Genomic DNA, 22,999 nt, shown 5'->3' on the forward strand with positions numbered 1-22,999 from the left:
AAATGCGCTTGCGTAAATTGGAATTCTGGGAAGGAATTGGACCCAGTTATGAAACGTGTCTATGTCAAACTGCGCATAGACTGTCCACGGGTATCAGCAATGGCACGGAGTCCGCGTAAACCTTCCCCGAAGCTCAAAATTAGTGAGAGTGGAGAGGGGGGGGGTGTATTTGCTACGAGGGACCATGAACTTTGCAAAGTTACAACTGATTTAGAGAGCTTGCACAGTCACTGTAGATTTCTACTAGTTATGTACAACGTTACACGATTGTAATCTTGACAAGCAAAAAAACAAAACAAACAATGTAATCCCCCAAATCATGAAATTCCTAATCCGTGTTTGGGGGGGGGGGGGGGGGGGTAGGGGGCTTATCCCCCCACTTTTTTTTGCAAAGTTAGACCGAAGGATTAGGCACATAGCATCCGGGAGGGGTCAGCCCCCCCCTCCCCGGTTTCGACGCCCATGGTCTGTGTAACCTTGGAGCACATAAAGGAGAGAACGAGAGGGGCAGAGTAGATCAAAAGTTTTATGATTGATATAAATGTCAGTGGGTTTAAAGGACGATCCACCTGCTTAACTGCATGGTTGCAATAGGGCAAAATTGGGAATACAATAAATACGATTTGCAAATTAATTAAATAAACCAATAAATAATAGGAAGTTTCAGGAATTATGAACATCAAATGTAACCCACATTCATCAGTCGTATTGTAATTCGACCAGGCACCGCAATATATTTCGTTTAATAACCAATTTACCAATTAATAAAAATGATTTACCAAGCTGCTCGAAGCTGCGCCCTCTAACACTTTTGGGAATTAGAAGAACTCCAGAGCTATAACATGGCGCTGTAATGGTTTTGTAAATGCTGTTTGGTGCTGCCATCAAAATGTCATTTAGCCCGATGCAAATCTAACTCGTCGCATTTTGCAAATCAGGCCGTGTAAATACATCTTCGCTAGCCAAGGGTTTTCGGTCCACTTTGCTCCTCCCCATAAACTGTTTATGGGGAGCAAAGTGGACCGAAAACCCTTGGCTAGCGAAGATGGTGTACATAGGAAAATCACAGATTTGAATCAAATATTGGAACCTGATGAGAGACATGCTCTCTACGATCTGTCCGGCAAGTCGGGAGGTTTTGACCAATCATTAACAAGATCAAAAGGTTAATTTGAATGCAACACAATTTCACTAACTTCCGCAATTCATTAGTTTAGATTGATTTTAAACAAAATTTTGGTTGATTATTATGTTGGAAGTGTTAAAATTACATAAGAACAATAGTGCATAATACATAAAATTTGTGTTCAAACTGACAAGAAAGGAGGGAAAATGATCACGCCAAATTTGCAGCAGAACAATATATCTATGTAGATTAATACCATTGTACAAAATATTTATTTTTTGCAAAATTCTAATGGGCAGTCAGATGATTGCAGTAATCTCCTGATGTTTTATTGTAAACAACGAAACATTTGGAGGGATACATCATATAATGAACTACACATCTGACAAATCATACTCTGAAAATGTGAAAATGCGGTGCGAGAGTCACATGAATTTAAAAGTTGTAGATCTTTCAAATCACTACCATATTATAACAGTCACGGCAAGGAAACTGGGGTATACGTGTATATGTCGTACCTAATTGAATAATATTTTCTTATTGTGGAGTTGAACATCACTTTTATCCATGCAGCGCTTGTATCTTGTTGCCTCTTTAAATTTAGGCTACTCGTTCAACATTTTAGTCTTTCATCCAGGAAAGATACAAATATATGATTATTCACCAAGCAAGGGCCCTCGGGGGGGGGGGGGGCATATGTATTAAAACAATAAAACAAAATGATTATGACAAATAATGGATAAAATAAAAATATTGTGTAAGTTACAATGGGAGGTACATCTGATATACATGTGTTACACAGACCAAATTGTCATACATGCACATATGCAAGGGTATACATTTATTTGCAAGTACAGAAATAAACAGCTATAAATCACTTTCAAATCTGAATCCACATACAAAATAGACGAAAATATTTAATCTATAATAACAGAATAAAATTCCTTTGATTAGGTAATAAAGAATAATACATACCCTTTTCCATATCAATATCAGCCCGAGGGCTGATACAGGCTGTGATATATGGAAAAAGGGCATTTATTATTAAGTTTATTACATACTTAGTAATAAATTATGTAAAAAGGCACCAACTTGAACAAATTGATTTTAGATATTATTTAAAAGTAGTCTGTACATGTATTAAATAAAAATATGAGATCTTATTGTTTTACCAACATGTAGCTACAGAACCGGAATTTCCTCGTGTTTTAAAATTAAATGCTCCAAAACTGAATTTTTTAACTGCATTTAAAAATGTCGACTGCAAGAAATGTTCCATTTTTTTTTTGTAAACATGCACAAATGCCGAAGCGGAAAAAAGGTAGAGGAGTTCCGCAAGGGGTGTGATACAGATCTTAAAGGGGCATGGTCACGATTTTGGTCAAATTTTATTTTTATGTTTTTATTATTTACAATGCTTTAGAAATGCATTTCTAATGATCATATTAAATTTGATCTAGTCATTCGTATAGTTATAAGCAAGATACAGGGCTCACAATTCTTTAACATGTAAACAAGGCTCGTACCCTGTTTTTGTTTACATAGGCTCAATAAACCAGTAAAAAAAAATTCCAGCTTATTCGTCTATCTTTTTATTTATTTTAAGCATAGATAAACAGTTCCTAACGTTTAATTGTACTTTGTGCAAAGAAAAAGGTTTATAAAAAAACAGTCCAGAAGTTTAAGCATAACTACGAACGATATCAGGGAGACAGAATGGAATAACCCAAAGCAGTTTTTTCGTTTATTTAAGAATAATAAAAAAATCAGTTGTGATGTAAGTGCCAAAGAGTTTTTTGAGCATTTTAAGAACCTTTTTGAAAATGTAAAAACTACTACTTATGACAACACTAGTGATGATTATGAAATACTACCATGTTATGAAGAGTTAGATGTGTGCATTTCAGAATTAGAGGTTGAGAAAGCTATTTTGAAACTGAAAAGTAACAAGAGTAATGCTGAAGATGGTGTAATTAATGCATTTTTTTCGAATTGTAAAGAGGTTATGATACCTATTTTGTGTAGACTTTTTAATAATATATTTGACTCTGGTTTTTACCCAGACAATTGGTCAAAAGGTTGTATTGTACCAATTTTTAAAAAAGGTGAAATGCAAGATTTAAACAATTATAGAGGTATCACATTAGTTAGTTGCTTGGCAAAACTATTTACAAGTATTATAAATACTAGATTGTTAGAATGGGACCAGAGATATAATATCATTACTGATGCTCAGTTTGGTTTTAAACCAGGGGTAGGTACAATTGATGCCATATTTGTACTACAGAATCTCATAAGTAGAACTTTAAAAAACAAAAAAAGATTGTACTGTTGTTTTGTGGATTATACAAAGGCCTTTGACTTAATTGATAGATCAAAACTATGGTATAAATTGCAAATGGAGGGTTTTGGAGGAAAATTGTTACGTATTATTAAGTCTCTATATAAGAATGTAAGAGCATGTGTTAAACATAAAGGTACGTTTACAGAAACATTTAGAATCTCAGCTGGAGTTCTACAAGGTGAAATATTGTCTCCATTATTATTTTCAATGTACCTTAATGATTTTGAAAGATATTTTATAAATAGTAATTGTACATCAATTGAATTACAAATGATTAATATGTTTTTAATTATGTATGCTGATGATACTGTCCTTTTGGCAGAATCGCCCGAGGGTTTACAGGATATGCTGAACACATTGCACAAATATACTGATGAATGGAAGTTATCTGTTAATGTACAAAAAACCAAAATTGTAATTTTTAGAAACGGAAAATGTGTTAAAGATAATTAAAAATGGGAATACAATAGCAAATACGTAGAAGTAGTGAATCAATTTAACTATCTTGGTATGTTGTTTAACTACAATGGTAAATTTTTATCTACACAAAAGCACTGTGCAGCACAGGGAAATAAAGCAATGTTCAGCATATCTAGTAAAATGAAAGATTTGAATTTAAATGTTGAAACTCAATTGAATGTTTTTGATACTTATGTAAAAAGTGTACTTAGTTATGGTGCTGAAATTTGGGGATTCCATAAAGGTCAAGATGTAGAAAAAGTTCATATAAATTTTTGTAAGAAGGTTTTGGGTGTCAGAAAAAATACTTGCAACAGTGCAGTTTATTATGAAGTAGGTAGATTTCCATTAGAGATTTTCAGGAAACAAAAAATTTTTAAATACTGGTTTAAATTGAGAAACAGTAAAAACTGTATTTTAAAAGCATGCTACGAAGACATGGTGAAAAGTAATGACATATGGATTTCAAATATCAGGAAAGAATTGTCCATCTTAGGCTTAGCCGATTTATATCAAAGTACTATGAAAGAGTCTGTTATTTTAGATATTATATTTAATAGAATGTGTGATGTCTTTAAACAAAAAGTTGTTAACGATATAAGCAATGCATCAAAATGTATATTATATAAACATGTTGTGGATCATTTTTGTATACAAGTTTACCTAAAGAAACCAATTCATGTAAAATATCGTAAATTAATTACACGCTTACGGTTGTCCTCACATGACTTAAAGATTGAAACAGGGAGGTATGATAATTTAACACGTGATTGTCGAAAATGTGAATCTTGCAACTTAAATGTAATTGAAGATGAGTTCCATTTTTTACTTATTTGTCCATCACTTTGTAGTTTAAGAGATAAGTATATTAAAAAATACTACTCCCGAAAACCAAGTGTCTATAAAGTTATACAGTTATTATCTACCTCTAATACTAAAGAACTGTGTAATTTAGGTAAATATTTATATTATGCAAACAAGCAACGAACTCTCCATGTGAATTATCCAAATTGATTATGTACACTTTGTTTTTCTTACTGTTTATTTAATATGTATATTTTCATATGTATAACCTATGAGACATTTGTCTCTTGGAATAAAGAACTTGAACTTGAACTTGAACACATTCGTTTTTTGTTTAAAACTGAATTTTTTTACTTCAACGTTAAAAATGTAATCAAACGCTTTGTTTACATAGCGAAGAATTTCAAGCTCTGTAACTTGCTTATAACTCAACAAATGACACTCAAATTTCGGTTGCCTATTAAAAATGCCTTTCTGAAGCATTGTAAACATTAAAATTGGAAAAATAATTTTGACCAAAATCGTGACCATGCCCCTTTAACAGGAAAGAGGGGCTCTCACTTCTCTCAGAAACAATTTCAATATTGTTATCAAAAAAGCAGACAAAAGTAATACAATAGTTATTATGGACAAAAAACAAGGTTTGCGCCAATTGCAATCCAAGCATTACATGCAAGTTGAAAAACCAAACCTTAATAACTTACATAGCATGATACAAAGTAAAATTGTCGAAATGCACTCTAAAGGGACAATAGATAAGGAAACTTATCGCTTTCTCCGCGATACATCTATATATGCTCCCTAAAATACACAAGATTAAAGATAATGTCCGAGTTGCATTATTGAACGGTCTCTGCAGCCACCTGGGCGCCCAATTATTTCACAGTGCGATACGCCAACAAGAAAAATCGGCGCTTACTCTTCCTATTGTGCAAAAACAATCAACCTATATAAAAGACACAGCTGATTTTATCAATAAAATCGAAACGCTCGAACTTCCAGCTAATGTACCAATTATTACATATGATGTAACTAGTATGTATACCAACATGGAATTTGACGAGTTTAATTAACGCCGTCTATGAAACCTATAAATGCGCTACTAATACGCAATCAGAAATTCCTAATCCAGATGCTGAAGACCTGGTCTTCTTACTGAAGTGTGTCCTTGAAAACAATTATTTCGAAAAATACTACAAACAAATCATAGGTTGTAGCATGGGCGCGATACCATCCCCCGAAGTCTCTGACACACGAATGTATCAAATCACAAATCATATCATGTCGAAATTCAAAATTTCTAATCAAGTTCTCTACCACGGAAGATTTAGATATGATGGATTCATAGCATTCAACGGCAAAAAAAAATATGAAATTTTGGAATTCTTTTATATCGGCAACACATGTCATGACCATTTGAAAATTACTTTTGAAATATCAGATGAAACAGTAAATTTTCTTGACACTACAATATACAAGGGCATCAGATTCCAGAATAACAAAATACTTGACATTCAATCATATGTCAAACCAACACACAATTTTTAGCATTTACAAAGAGAGAGCGCCCACAGTCCTCCTGTATTTAGAGGATTTGTTAAAGGTGAATGTATCAGACATGCAAGAAATACAAGTGATCCATCGATCTTAACAAAAAACTTTAACATGCAAGTTTACTTTAAGACTCATTTGTCTAAGAGAGGCTACTCTCGCTGATAAGGAAACTAATCCTATTATCCTTGAAATATGTGAAACAAATAGAACAAAGTATTTCAGAGGCGGATCCAGCAATTTGGAAAAGGGGGGGGGGGGGGTTCCAATTGATGAAAATCAATGCGTACAAAAATCATTATTTCTCAATAAACAAGGCTTTTGAACGTTCTCCGTGCGTAAATTTAATAAACAATTATTTCGTCAATATCTATTTCTTATCTATTTTAATATTAGAGTGCACTGCCTTTATTAAGCGTTTTAGTTTAGGTAAGGAAGATTTGCGAAAAAAAAAAAATATTTGAAAAAAAACCCCAAGTCTACAGCAAAAAGAAACACTAAGAAACAAAAAAATTATTCAGAATAATTACGACAAGCTATTATAAAAATGATTTTTTGGTAGATTTTTTATGTCTTTGATGTGTAAATTGTGAACTATTTATCGATTTTGATTTCTATCGATTGCCTTCTTAAAGAAAGGTCTAAATGATAGGATATAACAAAAATGGGGATAGTTTATCTGCTGAATAGATGGAACATATGTAGTACAATTGTACAAGCAATATAGTCGTCCTAGGGTACTTAATTGATGTTACCTCTGTAATGGGTACGCCACATCATCCAGCACTAGTACAGATACGATCATATTCAGGAAAGTTTTGAAAAGTTGTGCATTTTCATAATGGTTTACACATAAACCCCTTACACCCCTTATACCTATTTTGTGTAGACTTTTTAATAATATATTTGACTCTGGTTTTTACCCAGACAATTGGTCAAAAGGTTGTATTGTACCAATTTTTAAAAAAGGTGAAATGCAAGATTTAAACAATTATAGAGGTATCACATTAGTTAGTTGCTTGGCAAAACTATTTACAAGTATTATAAATACTAGATTGTTAGAATGGGACCAGAGATATAATATCATTACTGATGCTCAGTTTGGTTTTAAACCAGGGGTAGGTACAATTGATGCCATATTTGTACTACAGAATCTCATAAGTAGAACTTTAAAAAACAAAAAAAGATTGTACTGTTGTTTTGTGGATTATACAAAGGCCTTTGACTTAATTGATAGATCAAAACTATGGTATAAATTGCAAATGGAGGGTTTTGGAGGAAAATTGTTGCGTATTATTAAGTCTCTATATAAGAATGTAAGAGCATGTGTTAAACATAAAGGTACATTAACAGAAACATTTAGAATCTCAGCTGGAGTTCTACAAGGTGAAATATTGTCTCCATTATTATTTTCAATGTACCTTAATGATTTTGAAAGATATTTTATAAATAGTAATTGTACATCAATTGAATTACAAATGATTAATATGTTTTTAATTATGTATGCTGATGATACTGTCCTTTTGGCAGAATCGCCCGAGGGTTTACAGGATATGCTGAACACATTGCACAGATATACTGATGAATGGAAGTTATCTGTTAATGTACAAAAAACCAAAATTGTAATTTTTAGAAACGGAAAATGTGTTAAAGATAATTAAAAATTGGAATACAATAGCAAATACGTAGAAGTAGTGAATCAATTTAACTATCTTGGTATGTTGTTTAACTACAATGGTAAATTTTTATCTACACAAAAGCACTGTGCAGCACAGGGAAATAAAGCAATGTTCAGCATATCTAGTAAAATGAAAGATTTGAATTTTAATGTTGAAACTCAATTGAATGTTTTGATACTTATGTAAAAAGTGTACTTAGTTATGGTGCTGAAACTTTGGGATTCCATAAAGGTCAAGATGTAGAAAAAGTCCATATAAATTTTTGTAAGAAGGTTTTGGGTGTCAGAAAAAATACTTGCAACAGTGCAGTTTATTATGAAGTAGGTAGATTTCCATTAGAGATTTTCAGGAAACAACAATTTTTTAAATACTGGTTTAAATTAAGAAACAGTAGAAACTGTATTTTAAAAGCTTGCTACGAAGACATGGTGAAAAATAATGACATATGGATTTCAAATATTAGGAAAGAATTGTCCATCTTAGGCTTAGCCGATTTATATGAAAGTACTATGAAAGAGTCTGTTATTTTAGATATTATATTTAATAGAATATGTGTGATGTCTTTAAACAAAAAGTTGTTAACGATATAAGAAATGCATCAAAATGTATATTATATAAACATGTTGTTGATCATTTTTGTTTACAAGTTTACCTAAAGAAACCAATTCATGTAAAATATCGTAAATTAATTACACGCTTACGGTTGTCCTCACATGACTTAAAAATTGAAACAGGGAGGTGTGATAATTTAACACGTGATTGTCGAAAATGTGAATCTTGCAACTTAAATGTAATTGAAGATGAGTTCCAGTTTTTACTTATTTGTCCATCACTTTGTAGTTTAAGAGATAAGTATATTAAAAAATACTACTCCCGAAAACCAAGTGTCTATAAAGTTATACAGTTATTATCTACCTCTAATACTAAAGAACTGTGTAATTTAGGTAAATATTTATATTATGCAAACAAGCAACGAACTCTTCATGTGAATTATCCAAATTGATTATGTACACTTTGTTTTTCTCACTGTTTATTTAATATGTATATGTTCATATGTATAACCTATGAGACATTTGTCTCTTGGAATAAAGAACTTGAACTTGAACTTGAACTTGAACTACACGGTATTTTTGTCCGATTCTTGGAAACAAAACAAAAAGGCTTTCTTTTGTGTTTCATGTGGGTAGCATTCCAGAAAAATAGCATAACCCGCATAAGCGGGTTTAATTTTCTCTGTATTTTTTTTTTTTTCGTATGAAACGAAGTAAAACCTTTTTATTATAATTAATTAAGTTAATTAAACAATTAATACATTTGAAACCAGCTTTTCAAAGTAAAACGAATGTGTGTACTCGTACTTGAACGTCGTTTTCTCGATGGCTTATCAGTTCAAACTGTATGTTTACTCACGGATGCTGAAGGGGAGTACTTTTTTTCGAGAAAAAAAATTGTTATGGTTTCTTAATATCAGAAATACATGTAAATTACGGTACGTTGTGAGAAAATCTTTAGATAAACAATTTCAAGCATTTATTTGAGATAATTACAGTATTTATATTATAAATGGGGAAAAATTGCCTTTAAATAGGCATAAGAAGTTTTCAAAAAATTCATATGTCCCAGAGAAAGGGGGGGGGGGGGGTTCCGACCCCTGGACCCCCCTGGATCCGCCAATGTATTTACATAAAAAAGCTACGGTTAGCAAACAGCGCCAACCAAATGTCATGATTACTAAATAAAACCCTCATATTAAGGGTCTGAAAAACGTATGCTTAAACACTGGAAGCTTCTGCCAAAAGACCCAATCTGCAAAGAAATGTTTAACATTGAATCAGTAATCGCCTACAGTAAACACAAAAACATCTAGGCGAATTAATAACTCACTCTCGATTCCTATAAGGTGGACCCCTGATGAGGTGGACCTTAATTAAGAGCAAAAACTCACTTTTCTCTTTAAAAACCGCCGAAACACTATTCACTTCCATACTAGCTCATTTAATAAAAACGCAAAATGTGGTCAGAGTGTCGGGTCCTATTAAATTTTAAACACACTTGGTAAACACTTATTAATTAGCGAAGCGTAACTGAGAAAAAATAAAAACAAATTGGTAATCTTCAAGTACCAATGACGTTTAGAATATATAAAACAAAAGACAGTATTCTTCCGATTTATCGGTATTTATAGTATATATGTAATAAATAATTATACATTTGTGATATATTTTCAAGGTAGGACAGTGAGTGGAAGTAAAGAATTTTATATAGAGGGCGAAAACTGTGTTTTGTTGGCCTGACCATATAAGGCACCAAGGGACAATGCTTATTGCAGCATATGGCATTGCATTTCATATTTAATTGTATGGTTTCACAGAAGGCAGGGTTTTTGTGCATGGAGAGAATGAACCAGAGGCGCTAAATGAGATCCCGGCTATTTTGTAGCTGGACACGAAATCAGATACATTCTTATACATATATATACATTTCTTTAACTAATGACGTTCCAATATATTCTTTTTATAATTGCAAAGCCAACGCCAAATTAAAACAATACAAAGAATTCAAAATTAAAGGGAAAGGAGTAAGTGCATCGTATCTTCATTATTTTGAGGGGAATAAATAGAACATAACATTCTTTCCCTAATAAAATAATTATGAATACATAATGTGGCCAAGTATTACAAATAATTCTGTATTCAGATACCATATACGCTTGATAATTTTTATTCATACAGCTGTAAAAAGTGCAATGCAAGCGAGCTCAAACGAACTTTTCGGGCCTTAACAAACCCATTTCACGAACGACCTACCTAAATGACGCAATATCACAAGACCGGAAATTCCGTTATACTTTCTCTTTCTAAATAAGGAAGGTATGGCTTGAACGCGTCGTCATTAGTGAGGGGTATAAACGTGGAAAATGTCATTCAACCACTATGTTTTGCCTGGTGGAACAGGACCTCAAAACTTTATGAGACAAATGGTTCCTGGAATGCCAATGCAGGTCGCACAGATTCCTCAGCAGGTGCGTCCGATTGGTGACTTTAATAATGTACCACAATTCCAATTACAACCCCAGGCCCAAATTCCACAACAAATGCAGTACCAACACCAAATGCAGCCATACCAATATATGCAGTATCAACAACCAGTACAACAGATTCAACCACCTGTTGCCACCGAAGTCTATGAACCGCCACAATCTCTGCCAACAGTTCAACAGCAACCATTGGTACAACAACCTCAGCCCAATCAACCGTCGTCCTCTGGACAAGATTTTAACCAATCCATTGTCAGGAAATCCATAGAAATTCTCTGTCAACACAAGAAACCAATCACTGCAGCTGAACTCTCCCAACAGCTAGCCCCACACATTGTCAGGTTGAGTGAAAAGCAACTCATAGAGATCTTGAGTAACTATCCAAATAATTTTACTGTTTATGCTAAGGAAGGGACAGAAGATCACATTGTAACAGTTTGCACAAAGCTGGGACTATGCAAGGAACATTGCTCTAAACAGGGACAGTGCCCTGGGATCCCAGTGTGTGATGGACTACACATCTGCAAGTTTTACCTGTTGTCAAACAGTTGTAGAGTGGAAAAACAGGGAAAGAACTGTCTGTTTGGTCATGACTTGACATCACCACATAATATGTCTTTACTAAGACAAAACATGTTAGAGCATTTAAGTGTTCACAGCATAAAAAGTCTATTTCGAACCACAGAGAGCCGTGGAAGAACCACCATGCCAAGTATATGCAAATTTTATAACATAAACGTAGGATGCCGGGCGCAGGAGGATGGAAAATCATGTCCTTATTTACACATCTGCAAGTTTTATGTTATAGGACAGTGTAGATTTGGAAAAAGATGCAAGCGAGGCCACGATGTATTTGATCCGCAAGTTAAAGGTTTGTGCAAGGTGTTTAACAACAACCATGTTTAAGAAACTCTATTATTTCCTATTTGTTGGCTCTGTTCAGTAAATACTAACTTTGATCACAAATGAATTTATATCTTAGAAATCCTAAACAAATATGGAATCAACACAAACAGAACTCCGAAAGAGATTTTGCAAGAGATTCGTAATGTGGAGATAGATATAGGAGATGACGCCAGCAGTCAGGCCTCTGCTCACAGCAAGGATCCTTACAGGTATCATGCTCTCTAGGTTTAAAAAGATCACTTGCTTAGCATTTTATATTTAAAAAAATTGAAATTTTCAATTTATTAATGACTAAGATTATGTTGTGTCATTAATTCTTTGTTGTTTCTTTCAAGTTGACAACTGGTTAGATTAAGCGCATTCAAAATCTTTTAAACAGAAATTGTTATCACAGTAATAAACACTTTTCACCTTAAACAAAATTTCCGTTTACTGTACGTGTGTCCCTCAAATGCATGATAAACTTTGTTCATACAATTTCTTGTCAAGGACTGTTTAAGCACACCTCCACACAGCCATATGCATTGTATATACATACAAGTTCATCAAACCTGTACGTGTGCTAAGAAACCAAGCAAAATTACTTTTTACAATAAACTAATGGAAAATAAAAGCCAGAAAAAGGAGAGACAGGAACTTCAATGTTTCATTTGTCTTACAAGTAAAAATAAACCCTTTTTAAAATAGGTGTCAGTGATTCATTTTGATGTGCGTCTTGCGTAAAATATTCACACATGTTGTTCAGAACGCATACTTTCATTATATGTGCTGCCCAAAGGACGCATTAAATACTAGTACCTGTATTTAGAAATACACATACACATTTTCTTGCTAAGAAGTCAGAACATAGATTGTTCCTTTCTTAACCTACTTTGTAGAAATGTTCCGAACAATAAAAAACGCACTACAAAAGCCGAAATCTAATTGGTCAACACTTAGTAATTTACCGATCAGATCCAATGATACATGACAGTTCGGCAGGGAAATTTATGTCGATCACTATGACACCGAATAAAACTGATAAAATTCCTCCAGAACCAGGATAGATTAATCAGAGTTTATGAAAAAGTAGACAAGTGGCAGTTAATCTGAAGTTAATAACAACAAAGAGGTTCATGCTGAAAGGAACGCTGATCCAGAATGTGAAATAAATGATAGTGTGAATAAAGAAACAGAGAAAACTTGGAAGGGTTCCAGTGACGGCACTTAGCCTGTCTCTTAGTATGCTCATTTAGAATTTGATTTAAATAAATATATCTTGTTTGATGTTCATGTTCTAATTGGAATAAAATATGGACTCATTTTTTTCTGCTTGGGATGATTAGTTTTGCTTAGTTATGATTAAGAGGAGACCCATTAAGACCATTTTCAAAATGAATCACTGGGAATATAGATCACTTGCTTTATAAAGTTCATAAAACTAAATTATCTGATATCTCTCTTGCAGAACAGGGTTGGACTCTGATAATGACGACCCCTCGGAATCTGAGGAAGCCTCAGCCAGTGCCTCTCCTGATGACCTTCCAGCTGATATCTGTATTTTTCACCTGAGAGGACGTTGTGCATTTGGCAAAAGCTGTCGAAAATCACATAAAGGGATGACTTACCAGTGGCAGTATCGCAAGAAGGCCCTGAATCAGTGGGATGACTTCCAGCACAATCACAATGTAGAGGTGGAGTTCAACTATTGCGACGTAGCCAGAAGCGAATGCTATGTGAAAACCGAGTATGTATCAACCACAAATTGTTGACAAAATTGTATGCAGTTGAAGTTTGATATCTCGAACACTGATATCTCGAATACAATCGAAGTGATTTGTAAGTCCCAACCACTTATTTTCGAAGTATTTTACCCTCGATATCGAATATTCGGATATCTCGAAGTTTTTAAACAGTCCCATCTAGTTCAAGATAACGAAGTTTGACTGAATTTTATTTTTGTCTTTATCTGCAACTTTATCATAGTACCAGATTGTTATTGTGTACGGTTCTGACCTTTGTAGCACTGGAGTTCTGAAGTTAAACTTTGACACTCTGGAGGGAGTTCTGCTGGAGAACAACCAAGTGGTGGTACAGATGTCACTACGCCGCCTATCCACACCGTCCTCAGAGGTGGAGAAGTTCCAGCCACTGGCCACCGTGTGGAAGTGGTACTGGAACTGTGAGGATGGTAAATGGCAGGAGTATGGACAGGTAAGGACACATCCTCATAGAGGAAACTTCTGGAAAGCCAACCACTTTTCACTCTGTATATTTGCAATGTTCTAGTAATTTTTTGTAGAAAGGTATTAACTTAAGGATATTCATGATACTTTTATGATTTGTTTGATCTGATTTTGATGAAGTTATGAAGCAAAGTGACAAAGTACAAGCATTAGAATAATCTTTTATGAAACATGCAACAGGGTAACCAATCTGGGAGGTACCAGTCCACGGTAGACAGCTCCAGCATGGAACAAAACTATTTGAAGAATCCCACTGGGCAGCTCCAGTTCAATACCCTGGGCTACGAGTATGTCATGGACTTTGAGCAGATGCTTCAGCAGAATCTGCAGTCTGGCACTCAGAGAAACGTTCGTAGACGACCAGTGTTTGTCAATGAGAAAGAAATGGAGCGAAACAAGAAAAAGTAGGTTCAGTTCAGCTAGTGTACCCTGTAATCATGATGCCAACAGAATGTAGGACCAAGTGTAAGAGCACCATGTTATGGTTGTTTTAACTTTAGGGCACCAGAGGCAGGCTCACAGACAGGCAAGGTGGTGTCCAGGGTAACCGGACCAGCACTGACTCGCCCCATGCAGAACTACATTCCCCCAGAGTGGGAGATTCACATGAAGAGAATGGGAGGCCAGCAACACGTCATAGAGCACTTCCAAAGGACTGTAGTAAGTACTCACAGTAGACATCATAGAAAACATTGTTTAAAGATTTGTTATTACAGTACCAACCTGCCAAGCCTTGCTATTAAAATGCCAGAAAGGACTCCACTAGTGAATAGATAAAGAACTAGGGTTTCAATATTAGTTAATTGATTTTTTTAAACTTTCATTACAGATAACAGGAGATAGTGACCCACGGTTGGCTGAGGAAGTGAAGAAAATCAAGGAGCTGTTCTACCAGACCATGGCCCCCAACCAGTACATCACCTGTATAGAGAGGATAGAGAATGGAGAACTGTGGATGAACTTTGTCAGGTAAGGAGAATAGAGAATAAGACAGTTATACCGTATAACGGGTATTTTTTACGTGCTGCTAATTTTTACTTATTTTTACGAGTTATATAAATCCGTAAAAATTAAACGCGTTAATTTTCACAGAAGTAAAAAAACACAGCACGTAAATTTCTACATCGTACGTATGAGAGTAATGTTCATGACCTTCAGCTCAGTCCCTGACGGCTGTACATTTACATGTACATGTAGGTATATTTGGGCGATTTTGGTCAGGTGGTGATAAAAGTTCAGATCTTTCAGTCAGTCTTGAGTATTTTTTAAAACTACGTATTAAATCCACGTTAGTAGTCTTTTTTGGTTGGGAGAGAAAGAAAGAGAGAGAAAAAAAAATTAAAATTGAGTTTTCTTTCTTTTTTTCCCGGTAAATCGAACTGAGACGAGCACATGGTGTACATCAATGATGATACCCAGATAAATAGGAATAAGTAAAGTGTATATCACATATGAAATATAGGTAAATGTATAAAGTAAGGATGTCAACGAGTACCCGGTTAACCGGGTACTCGATCGAACGTCAGAGTATCAGTGAATACTAAAATCGGTACTCGGATACTTGGATGTATATTTTTTTAATATTTCTAAGTTTATTTAATAATGCATTAAAACATCGGTTTTAAAACTTAAAACGTCCATTGCACTTGTACATACAGTTATTAGGATTTCCTACGCCTCTAAATATGCTAAATGACCGTTATCGCCTGTGGCAGTGTTTATATAGTAATTATCGTGACCAAGCACCTGTTACCTTAGGCTCTCTTCGACCCTTATTTTTTGGCTTACTTTAATGATTTGTTTTCACTGAACATTGTCGTTTATATAGTCTATTATATAAATTAGATAGCACACAGTAGAGAAATTGAACAGACCTAAACTTCAAAGGTCTGGAAATATTTTTAAAAAACTGAAGATTCAAAAAACGTAAAATATCAGCTGTGCGAGTAAACTACATGTAGCTTATTCTATACGGGGGGGGAACGACAAACATGTTAAATCACATTTGTCTTAAACATAAGGAGGAATTTCTACAAAAGTGACCAAGTTTTTACAGTTATCAGTGTACTTGTTCATATTTATTTACACTCTTACCGAGTACCCGGGTACTCGATAGGAAAAACGTCCGAATAACCGAGTACTAAAAATTGACCAATTTGACATCCTTAGCTGTAAATATAAGGAATCGTTAACAGAAAAACGATTTTCTGATTAATAAGATTTGTATATGTATGTGTCAACTGTAACAAAGTCATGGTGAAATTTCCCCATTTAACCACAGTTACGGACATGTCCAATTCGTAAAAAAATAACGCGTAAAAATTCAAATCACCCTATTTTATGACAAATTCGTAAAAAATTACAGCAGTAAAAATTACCCGTTATGCGGTATGTCAAAGGATAGAGAATGGGGAACTTTGGTCAACTATGTCAGGTAAACACTAAAGAGAATTGAGAATAAGACAGTTATATGGCAAAGGGTAGAAAATTGTGAACTATGGATGAACTATATCAGGTAAGGAGAATAGAGAATAAGACATTTATATGGCAAAGGATCGAGAATGGAGAACTTTGGATGAACTATGTCAAGAGAATAGAGTATAAGACAGATAAATGGCAGAGGGTTAGGAATGGAAAACTGTGGATGAAGTATGTCAGGTAAATCATCTTTAAAATGCCACTTGTATTGTCTGAGGGTTCCACCTCTCGGACCCTTAGTAGAGCTGTTCTTCAGCAACACAATGGAGACATAAGTGGCCCCTGGCCCTGGTTTTTATCTTGAACAATTGGCATGTATGCCTGAAAAATAATTTGACATTGGTTGTAATGCCCTCCAGAAGATTAAGTATGATTCACAGTAAATTAAAATGTGGATAAAAGTATACTTTGTTGACAGAAATCCCTTTTATATCGTTTTAATTTTAATACAGTGTTATTATACATGAAGTTATCTCTCTTGTGAGAGAGTTGCTTATTCTTAGGTAAGAGTTCAGTGATCTTGTATTTATATTTTCTTGTAATCATGTTTAAAACCTTATACATGTATTATGGAAAGTGAATATTTCAAATGAAATGTTTTCAGCAAGAGAGAGAAAATGAGCATGAAGAAGAAATCTGGTGATATAAATGAAAAGAAGCTCTTTCATGGAACATCACACAAGTACATAGATGCCATCTGTAGGCAGGGCTTCGACTTCAGATTCAGCGGCCAATCCACAGGAACCAAGTACGGCAAAGGAAGCTACTTTACAAAGAGTGCCAAGTTTGCGGATAGCTACACAGACCGAAGCCGAGACAAGGAGATGTTTCTGGTGCGTGTTCTGGCTGGGGACTACACCCTTGGTCAAAGCACTATGGTGCGACCCCCCCACAAAACCCCCACCAACCTGTTCGATCTGTACGATTCTTGTGTGGATGATATGGGCAACCCCAATATATTTGTCATATTTACGTTTGATCAGGTATACCCGGAATATGTCATTAAGTACCGATCCTAAGTTAAAAGTTTGTTGAGAAGAAATAAAGGTTGTCAGATACAAAATTCAGAAATCCATGATTGATTGCTCCGATTTTAATCATATAAGTAGTAGAAAGCAAATTTTGTGAACGCCCAGCATAGGCAAGTTGCCTGATATTAAGGTGACAGTTTATAAGTTGTTCCGTATGTTTCAAACATTTCATGATCATTTGTATGTAATGTTTTAAGACACACATGTTTACAATAGAAAAAAGATATGTCATAATCATGTACCAATTTAGTATAAATTGAAGTATTTTACTGTAAGATTTTTTTTAAGAATGCATAATTCATATGTTATACATAAAAAAAAATAGAAATGAAAAAAAATTGATCATCCTAAATTACTCTCATAAGTCCAAGGAAGTTACAAATATTTGATCACCATCCATTCTTGTTTATGCATAAAGGTGTTCAAAGATCCACTTGGTTTTATATGTTCTAGCTGTTTTAAATGTTGGGCCCTAGAATATGAATCTGTCTGTTACCGTAGTATGAGAGATATTTGTAACATATATCAATCCATTCATTATCGTATAGGTTATGTTCCTTAATTGAATTTGTGTTTTATGGCACATTTTTTGTATCTCTTGTTTACGTTGTGTGACTTTTATGAATTTTATAAAGCTTCAAGTTACATACTGTAACACCTGGCATTAATGTTTGTGTAAAATGACAAGAAGCAGCTCTCGCTTTTAGAATCTTGCTTTTAATTTTCACACAATTTAAACTATATGAAATAATAACAAAAAGATCATTGCTTGTGATTTTATATTTTCATTATTTTAAACAAAACAGCAGAATGGCAGAATTAAGTACATTGTACTCACATAAAATAAGGAATTTACAGTACTATGTAATAAAAAATCATACACGTGTTTTTATTGGAAAAGCTTATTAAACAAATAATGTAAGAAATGATTGTTTAGTGTATAAACCTCTCATAGACAATAGTTTCTTTAAATCAAACCTTAACACAAATATAAACTTTTGAAGGAAAAAAGTATGTATTCATTTAATTGATGCAGGTGTACATGAATTTGATTACAGATACATGTACTTTTCAGGCTTTAAATTTAGAAATATCTTTTTTACTGTAATTTTTATGCTGAATCAATCTGAATGTTTCCGCCTATCAACTACCATGATAAGTTTAGATCAGCAGTATCAAACATATGCTATGATATCTCCAATCATTTACTAATACATGTAGCATCAAGTTTTTCTGTGGATGTGGTCCCTGTGAAATTTTCACCAAAACACTAATTATGAATTTTCCACGTCTCTGAGTCATGTTGAGCATGTCAAAGGATGTCAAAGGACAACCCATAGGTGTAACAGACATGTTTGTGATAATATCTGAGGTTTTTTTTTTTTTTGCAATTTTGTGTAATAAGATCAGATGAACTCCACATTTTTGATGATATTTTTCTAATTAAAACTGTCACTATATAAAAGCATGTTTAACTGTTAATAGAAATTTGGAGAGTGGACTCCATTACTGCAGTCATGTTTATGTGATAGTATTTGAGTTTTTGATTCCTTTTTCCTTATTTGTTACTGTGTAAATATGGTGAGAAAATTTTAATCATATACTCTTAAACAAAAACTTAAAAAAAACCAACATACATTATATGTAAAGGCATTTGATATGAAATACTATGTTCATCGATGTATATTTTGTGATTAAGGGTGATAATTGATAGGCAATTTTTTTTGGGGGGGGGGGGATAGTAGGAGGGATATTTTTTGGCAGGGAATGTAAAAATTTTCTTTGGTTGAAATTGTTTTTTGTGGATTCTTTTTAGTTTGGGTCAGGTTCATTTTATATAATGGGAATATCAATTAAATGAAATGTTAAGTTTTTTAATGTGCATTTTTATATGATTAGAGGTTGTTTTTTTTTTTTTATTGAAGATTGATGTTGGTATTTTCTAATGAATGGGTGGGCGATTCCTCAGTGTGCTGTTGTATGACACGGTGTAATGTAGTATTTATTTTAACCTTTTAACTCTGATGCAAAGGAATTCAAATAGAAATAACTAAATTATAATAATAGAGAAGAGTATTTAAAAAAAAAAACCAAAAATGTATCAGTATGTTGAAATTTGTAATGGTTTTAATGAATTCCTTTCCATCAGTTTACATTGTCTTGAATCTCAACATAGAATGATGTAAAGCGGGAATGCATTGAAGGGAAACTATTTAGTTATGTACATTTTGCATTGGGATGCTTTAAGATCCAGACATGTTTTTGTCTGCGCTGTGCTCCCAGTGTTTTTGAGAATTGTGTTATGCAGTCCAGTTTTATTTTTTGTTTTATTTGAGATTTTTATAATATTGTTAATATATATTTTTTTTTTCACTTGAAAAAGAACAAAGAAAAAATGACATAAAATTTAAAAGAGCAATTGTTATCAAACATTTCTCATCATAGTACTCTTTGTAAAATGACTCTCTCTGCAATGTGTGATTAATAGATAGAAAGCAATGTTTCGGAAAAATAAAATAAAGTATAAAATAGAGATGGCATTAAAAAAATCAAAGCATGCATCAGAAAGATTATTGGTTAGGTATGGTTATCCTAACAAAAAGATGTTAATGTAAATGATAACAAAAATCCTATTTCATTCAAATATTACTATTGTTTACCATTTAACTAGGCAAAAAAATAAAACCACATTAAAATTGAAAAAAAAAGTATTATAAGTACATGAACTAAATATAATGAATATTACTTTTCATCCTTTTGAAACCATTTAATACAAGAAATTTCAACATTTAAATTATTAAATCTTCTGCAGAGTCAACTTCAGAACTAGAAAAAAAAAAAGAAATTCATTGAGGCTAATGACCACTCAAGATACAATATCCACCATAAATTGAAATTTTTGTTAATATACTTGGTACAAGAAAGTTGTTTTTTCCACCAAAAAAAATATTAAATTAGATCCATTTATAACAAGTTTAAGCTAAAGCATTTATATCTTAATTTATTAAGAATAAAGACAAGTTTATTTATAATTTTGTTTTTAAATGTATTTGAATAAATACTGAAGAATTTTCTTTAGGAATCATGCAGTTTTTTTCCAAACACCAGCATATACAGTTGAGATGTTGAGAAATTTTGATAATATATGAAATGCACAAGGGTTGCAGCCTTGTGTAGCGTGTAGATAGAGAGCAATCTATAGTTTGTTGTTATGGTATTCTATGTGTAAAGCTACATCTTGACAGTTCCAACATTTTTGGAGGGTTCATATGTGAAAGACACTGTTCTTGAAAGGGTCACTGTATGTACTTGGTGTATACAAAACACTTTTCAAATTATAGAAATCTTTTTTATTATATTCTGACTTTGCTGACTAAAATTTCAATTAAACATTTGGCCGTTTTATATCTAATGTTGTCCTTGTTCTTAAACTTAATATTTAGTGCACTCATTGTGCAATATGACGAGAGAGAGAGAATGAGAATTTAAAGGCGATGTGTGCATGACACTCAAAGCATCCAAGAGTTAGATTTTATACTATCCAATTTTGGATCATATATATTTCTATATAAAATTGATCCTGCCTCTAGTGGTATCTTATACTATATTTGTATTATGTAATCTTTTATACTGCCACGAGCTGACGCCTTACCCAAATTAGCTATACAAGAGTTACAATGTACATAAAAATGTCTGCACCAGGTCATCAAATCGTGCAATGTCTTTTTTGCTTTGTTGAGAAATCATTCAGATTAGGTTTTAGTGCTGACTAAGTAACTGATTTTATATATGGTCCTTCAGTGCCTGCATTGGCTCTAGAGAAAGTCGTTCACTGCTTAAATTGGTTCAAGAGAGAGTCGTTCAATGCTTACATTGACTCTAGAGAGAGATGTCCAATGCTTACATTGGCTCTAGAGAGAGATGTCTAATGCTTACATTGGCTCTAGATAGACGTTATTCAGTGCCTGCATTGGCTCTAGAAAAAGATGTCCAATGCTTACATTGGCTCTAGAGAGAGTCGTTCACTGCTTACATTGGCTCAAGAGAGAGTCGTTCAATGCTTACATTGGCTCTAGAGAGAGATGTCCAATGCTTACATTAGCTCTAGAAAAACGTTATTCAATGCCTGCATTGGCTCTAGAGAAAAATGTCCAATGCTTACATTGGCTCTAGAGAGAGTTGTTCACTGCTTAAATTGGTTCAAGAGAGAGTCGTTCAATGCTTACATTGACTCTAGAGAGAGATGTCCAATGCTTACATTGGCTCTAGAGAGAGTCGTCTAATGCTTACATTGGCTCTAGATAGACGTTATTCAGTGCCTGCATTGGCTCTAGAGAAAGATGTCCAATGCTTACATTGGCTCTAGAGAGAGTTGTTCACTGCTTACATTAGCTCTAGAGAGAGTTGTTCAATGCCTGCAGTGGCTCTAGATCGAGATGTCCAATGCTTACATTGGCCCTAGAGAGAGCCGTTCAATATTTGCATTTGCTCTTTGAATTCTATTAAATGTTTCAAACATTCTAAGGCACTGGCGATTCTTAGCTGGAAGGTGTCTTTTATCTTATCACTGCATTTGTTTATTGTCAAATTCAATTGGTCACTTGCGTTATCATTAATTTAAAATGAATTTGTGAAATAATCCCTAATTGCAACAGGAAATTCCGAACAAGAACAAAATAATTTTTTCTCATGAAATCATAGCCCTGAATCCCGAAGATTTATGGTTTTTGTCTATGCACTCCTCTGCAAAAATTAGACTCTGCATTGTGACCGCACTTGGGATCATGTTTAATCAAACTTTAATCTACACTACCTGAGGATGCTTCCACATCACACATTTAAACTTTTCTGGCTATATTTGGCTTTTGAGAGGATTTTTGAAAGGTATCAACATTTTAAAAATAATTCTCAATTTAATCTCCATATAATTTAATTTCATTTTTAACAAGCATTTCGATTGGCTAAACACACAGAAAAAAATTATTTTGTATAACATGGTTAGCTATGTAGCCACGCCCCCTTGACAACCTCATATATATTCATGCGCGTGTTAGAGTTTTTATGCAAAAATAAACAATTTCTATCTTTAATAATTGATTCTCTTTTAACTTTTAATTTAATTATAGGGAATGATTTTAATTTTTGCCCAGATTATCCGATATAACCTGGTCTAAGGCAGAGCACACTTTTTCACGGATTATAAAGCGTGCACTACCTCAAACCAGGTTATATCGGATAATCTGGGCAAAAATTAAAAACATTCCTTAATTGAAAGAGGGCGCGGCCCTTCATTTTAATAAACTTGAATTCCCTGCACCAAATTAAGGATGTTTATCGCCAAGTTCAGTAGTTCTGGAGA

At 33.6% G+C, this 22,999-nt stretch overlaps 1 protein-coding gene across 1 annotated transcript; it reads left to right on the plus strand.

Annotated features, from left to right (window-relative positions):
- Positions 1-10,809: 10,809 nt before the first annotated feature.
- Positions 10,810-21,045, plus strand: LOC128166208 (protein mono-ADP-ribosyltransferase PARP12-like). The gene is made up of 8 exons (XM_052831213.1): positions 10,810-11,871; positions 11,983-12,115; positions 13,354-13,632; positions 13,910-14,099; positions 14,312-14,535; positions 14,632-14,791; positions 14,961-15,100; positions 17,214-21,045. The coding sequence occupies exons 1-8, from the start codon at positions 10,881-10,883 to the stop codon at positions 17,626-17,628; spliced, it is 2,532 nt and encodes an 843-aa protein (XP_052687173.1). The 5' UTR covers positions 10,810-10,880; the 3' UTR covers positions 17,629-21,045.
- Positions 21,046-22,999: the final 1,954 nt, after the last annotated feature.

Source organism: Crassostrea angulata, chromosome 10, assembly GCF_025612915.1.
Source record: "Crassostrea angulata isolate pt1a10 chromosome 10, ASM2561291v2, whole genome shotgun sequence".
Taxonomy (NCBI): domain Eukaryota; kingdom Metazoa; phylum Mollusca; class Bivalvia; order Ostreida; family Ostreidae; genus Magallana; species Magallana angulata.

Coding starts and splice junctions, on each gene's coding strand:
- LOC128166208 (XM_052831213.1), top strand. CDS start 10,881: ATGTCATTCAACCACTATGTTTTGCCTGGTGGAACAGGACCTCAAAAC. Junction 11,872..11,982: donor ATTTGATCCGCAAGTTAAAG/GTTTGTGCAAGG, acceptor TTTATATCTTAG/AAATCCTAAACAAATATGGA. Junction 14,100..14,311: donor AATGGCAGGAGTATGGACAG/GTAAGGACACAT, acceptor AACATGCAACAG/GGTAACCAATCTGGGAGGTA.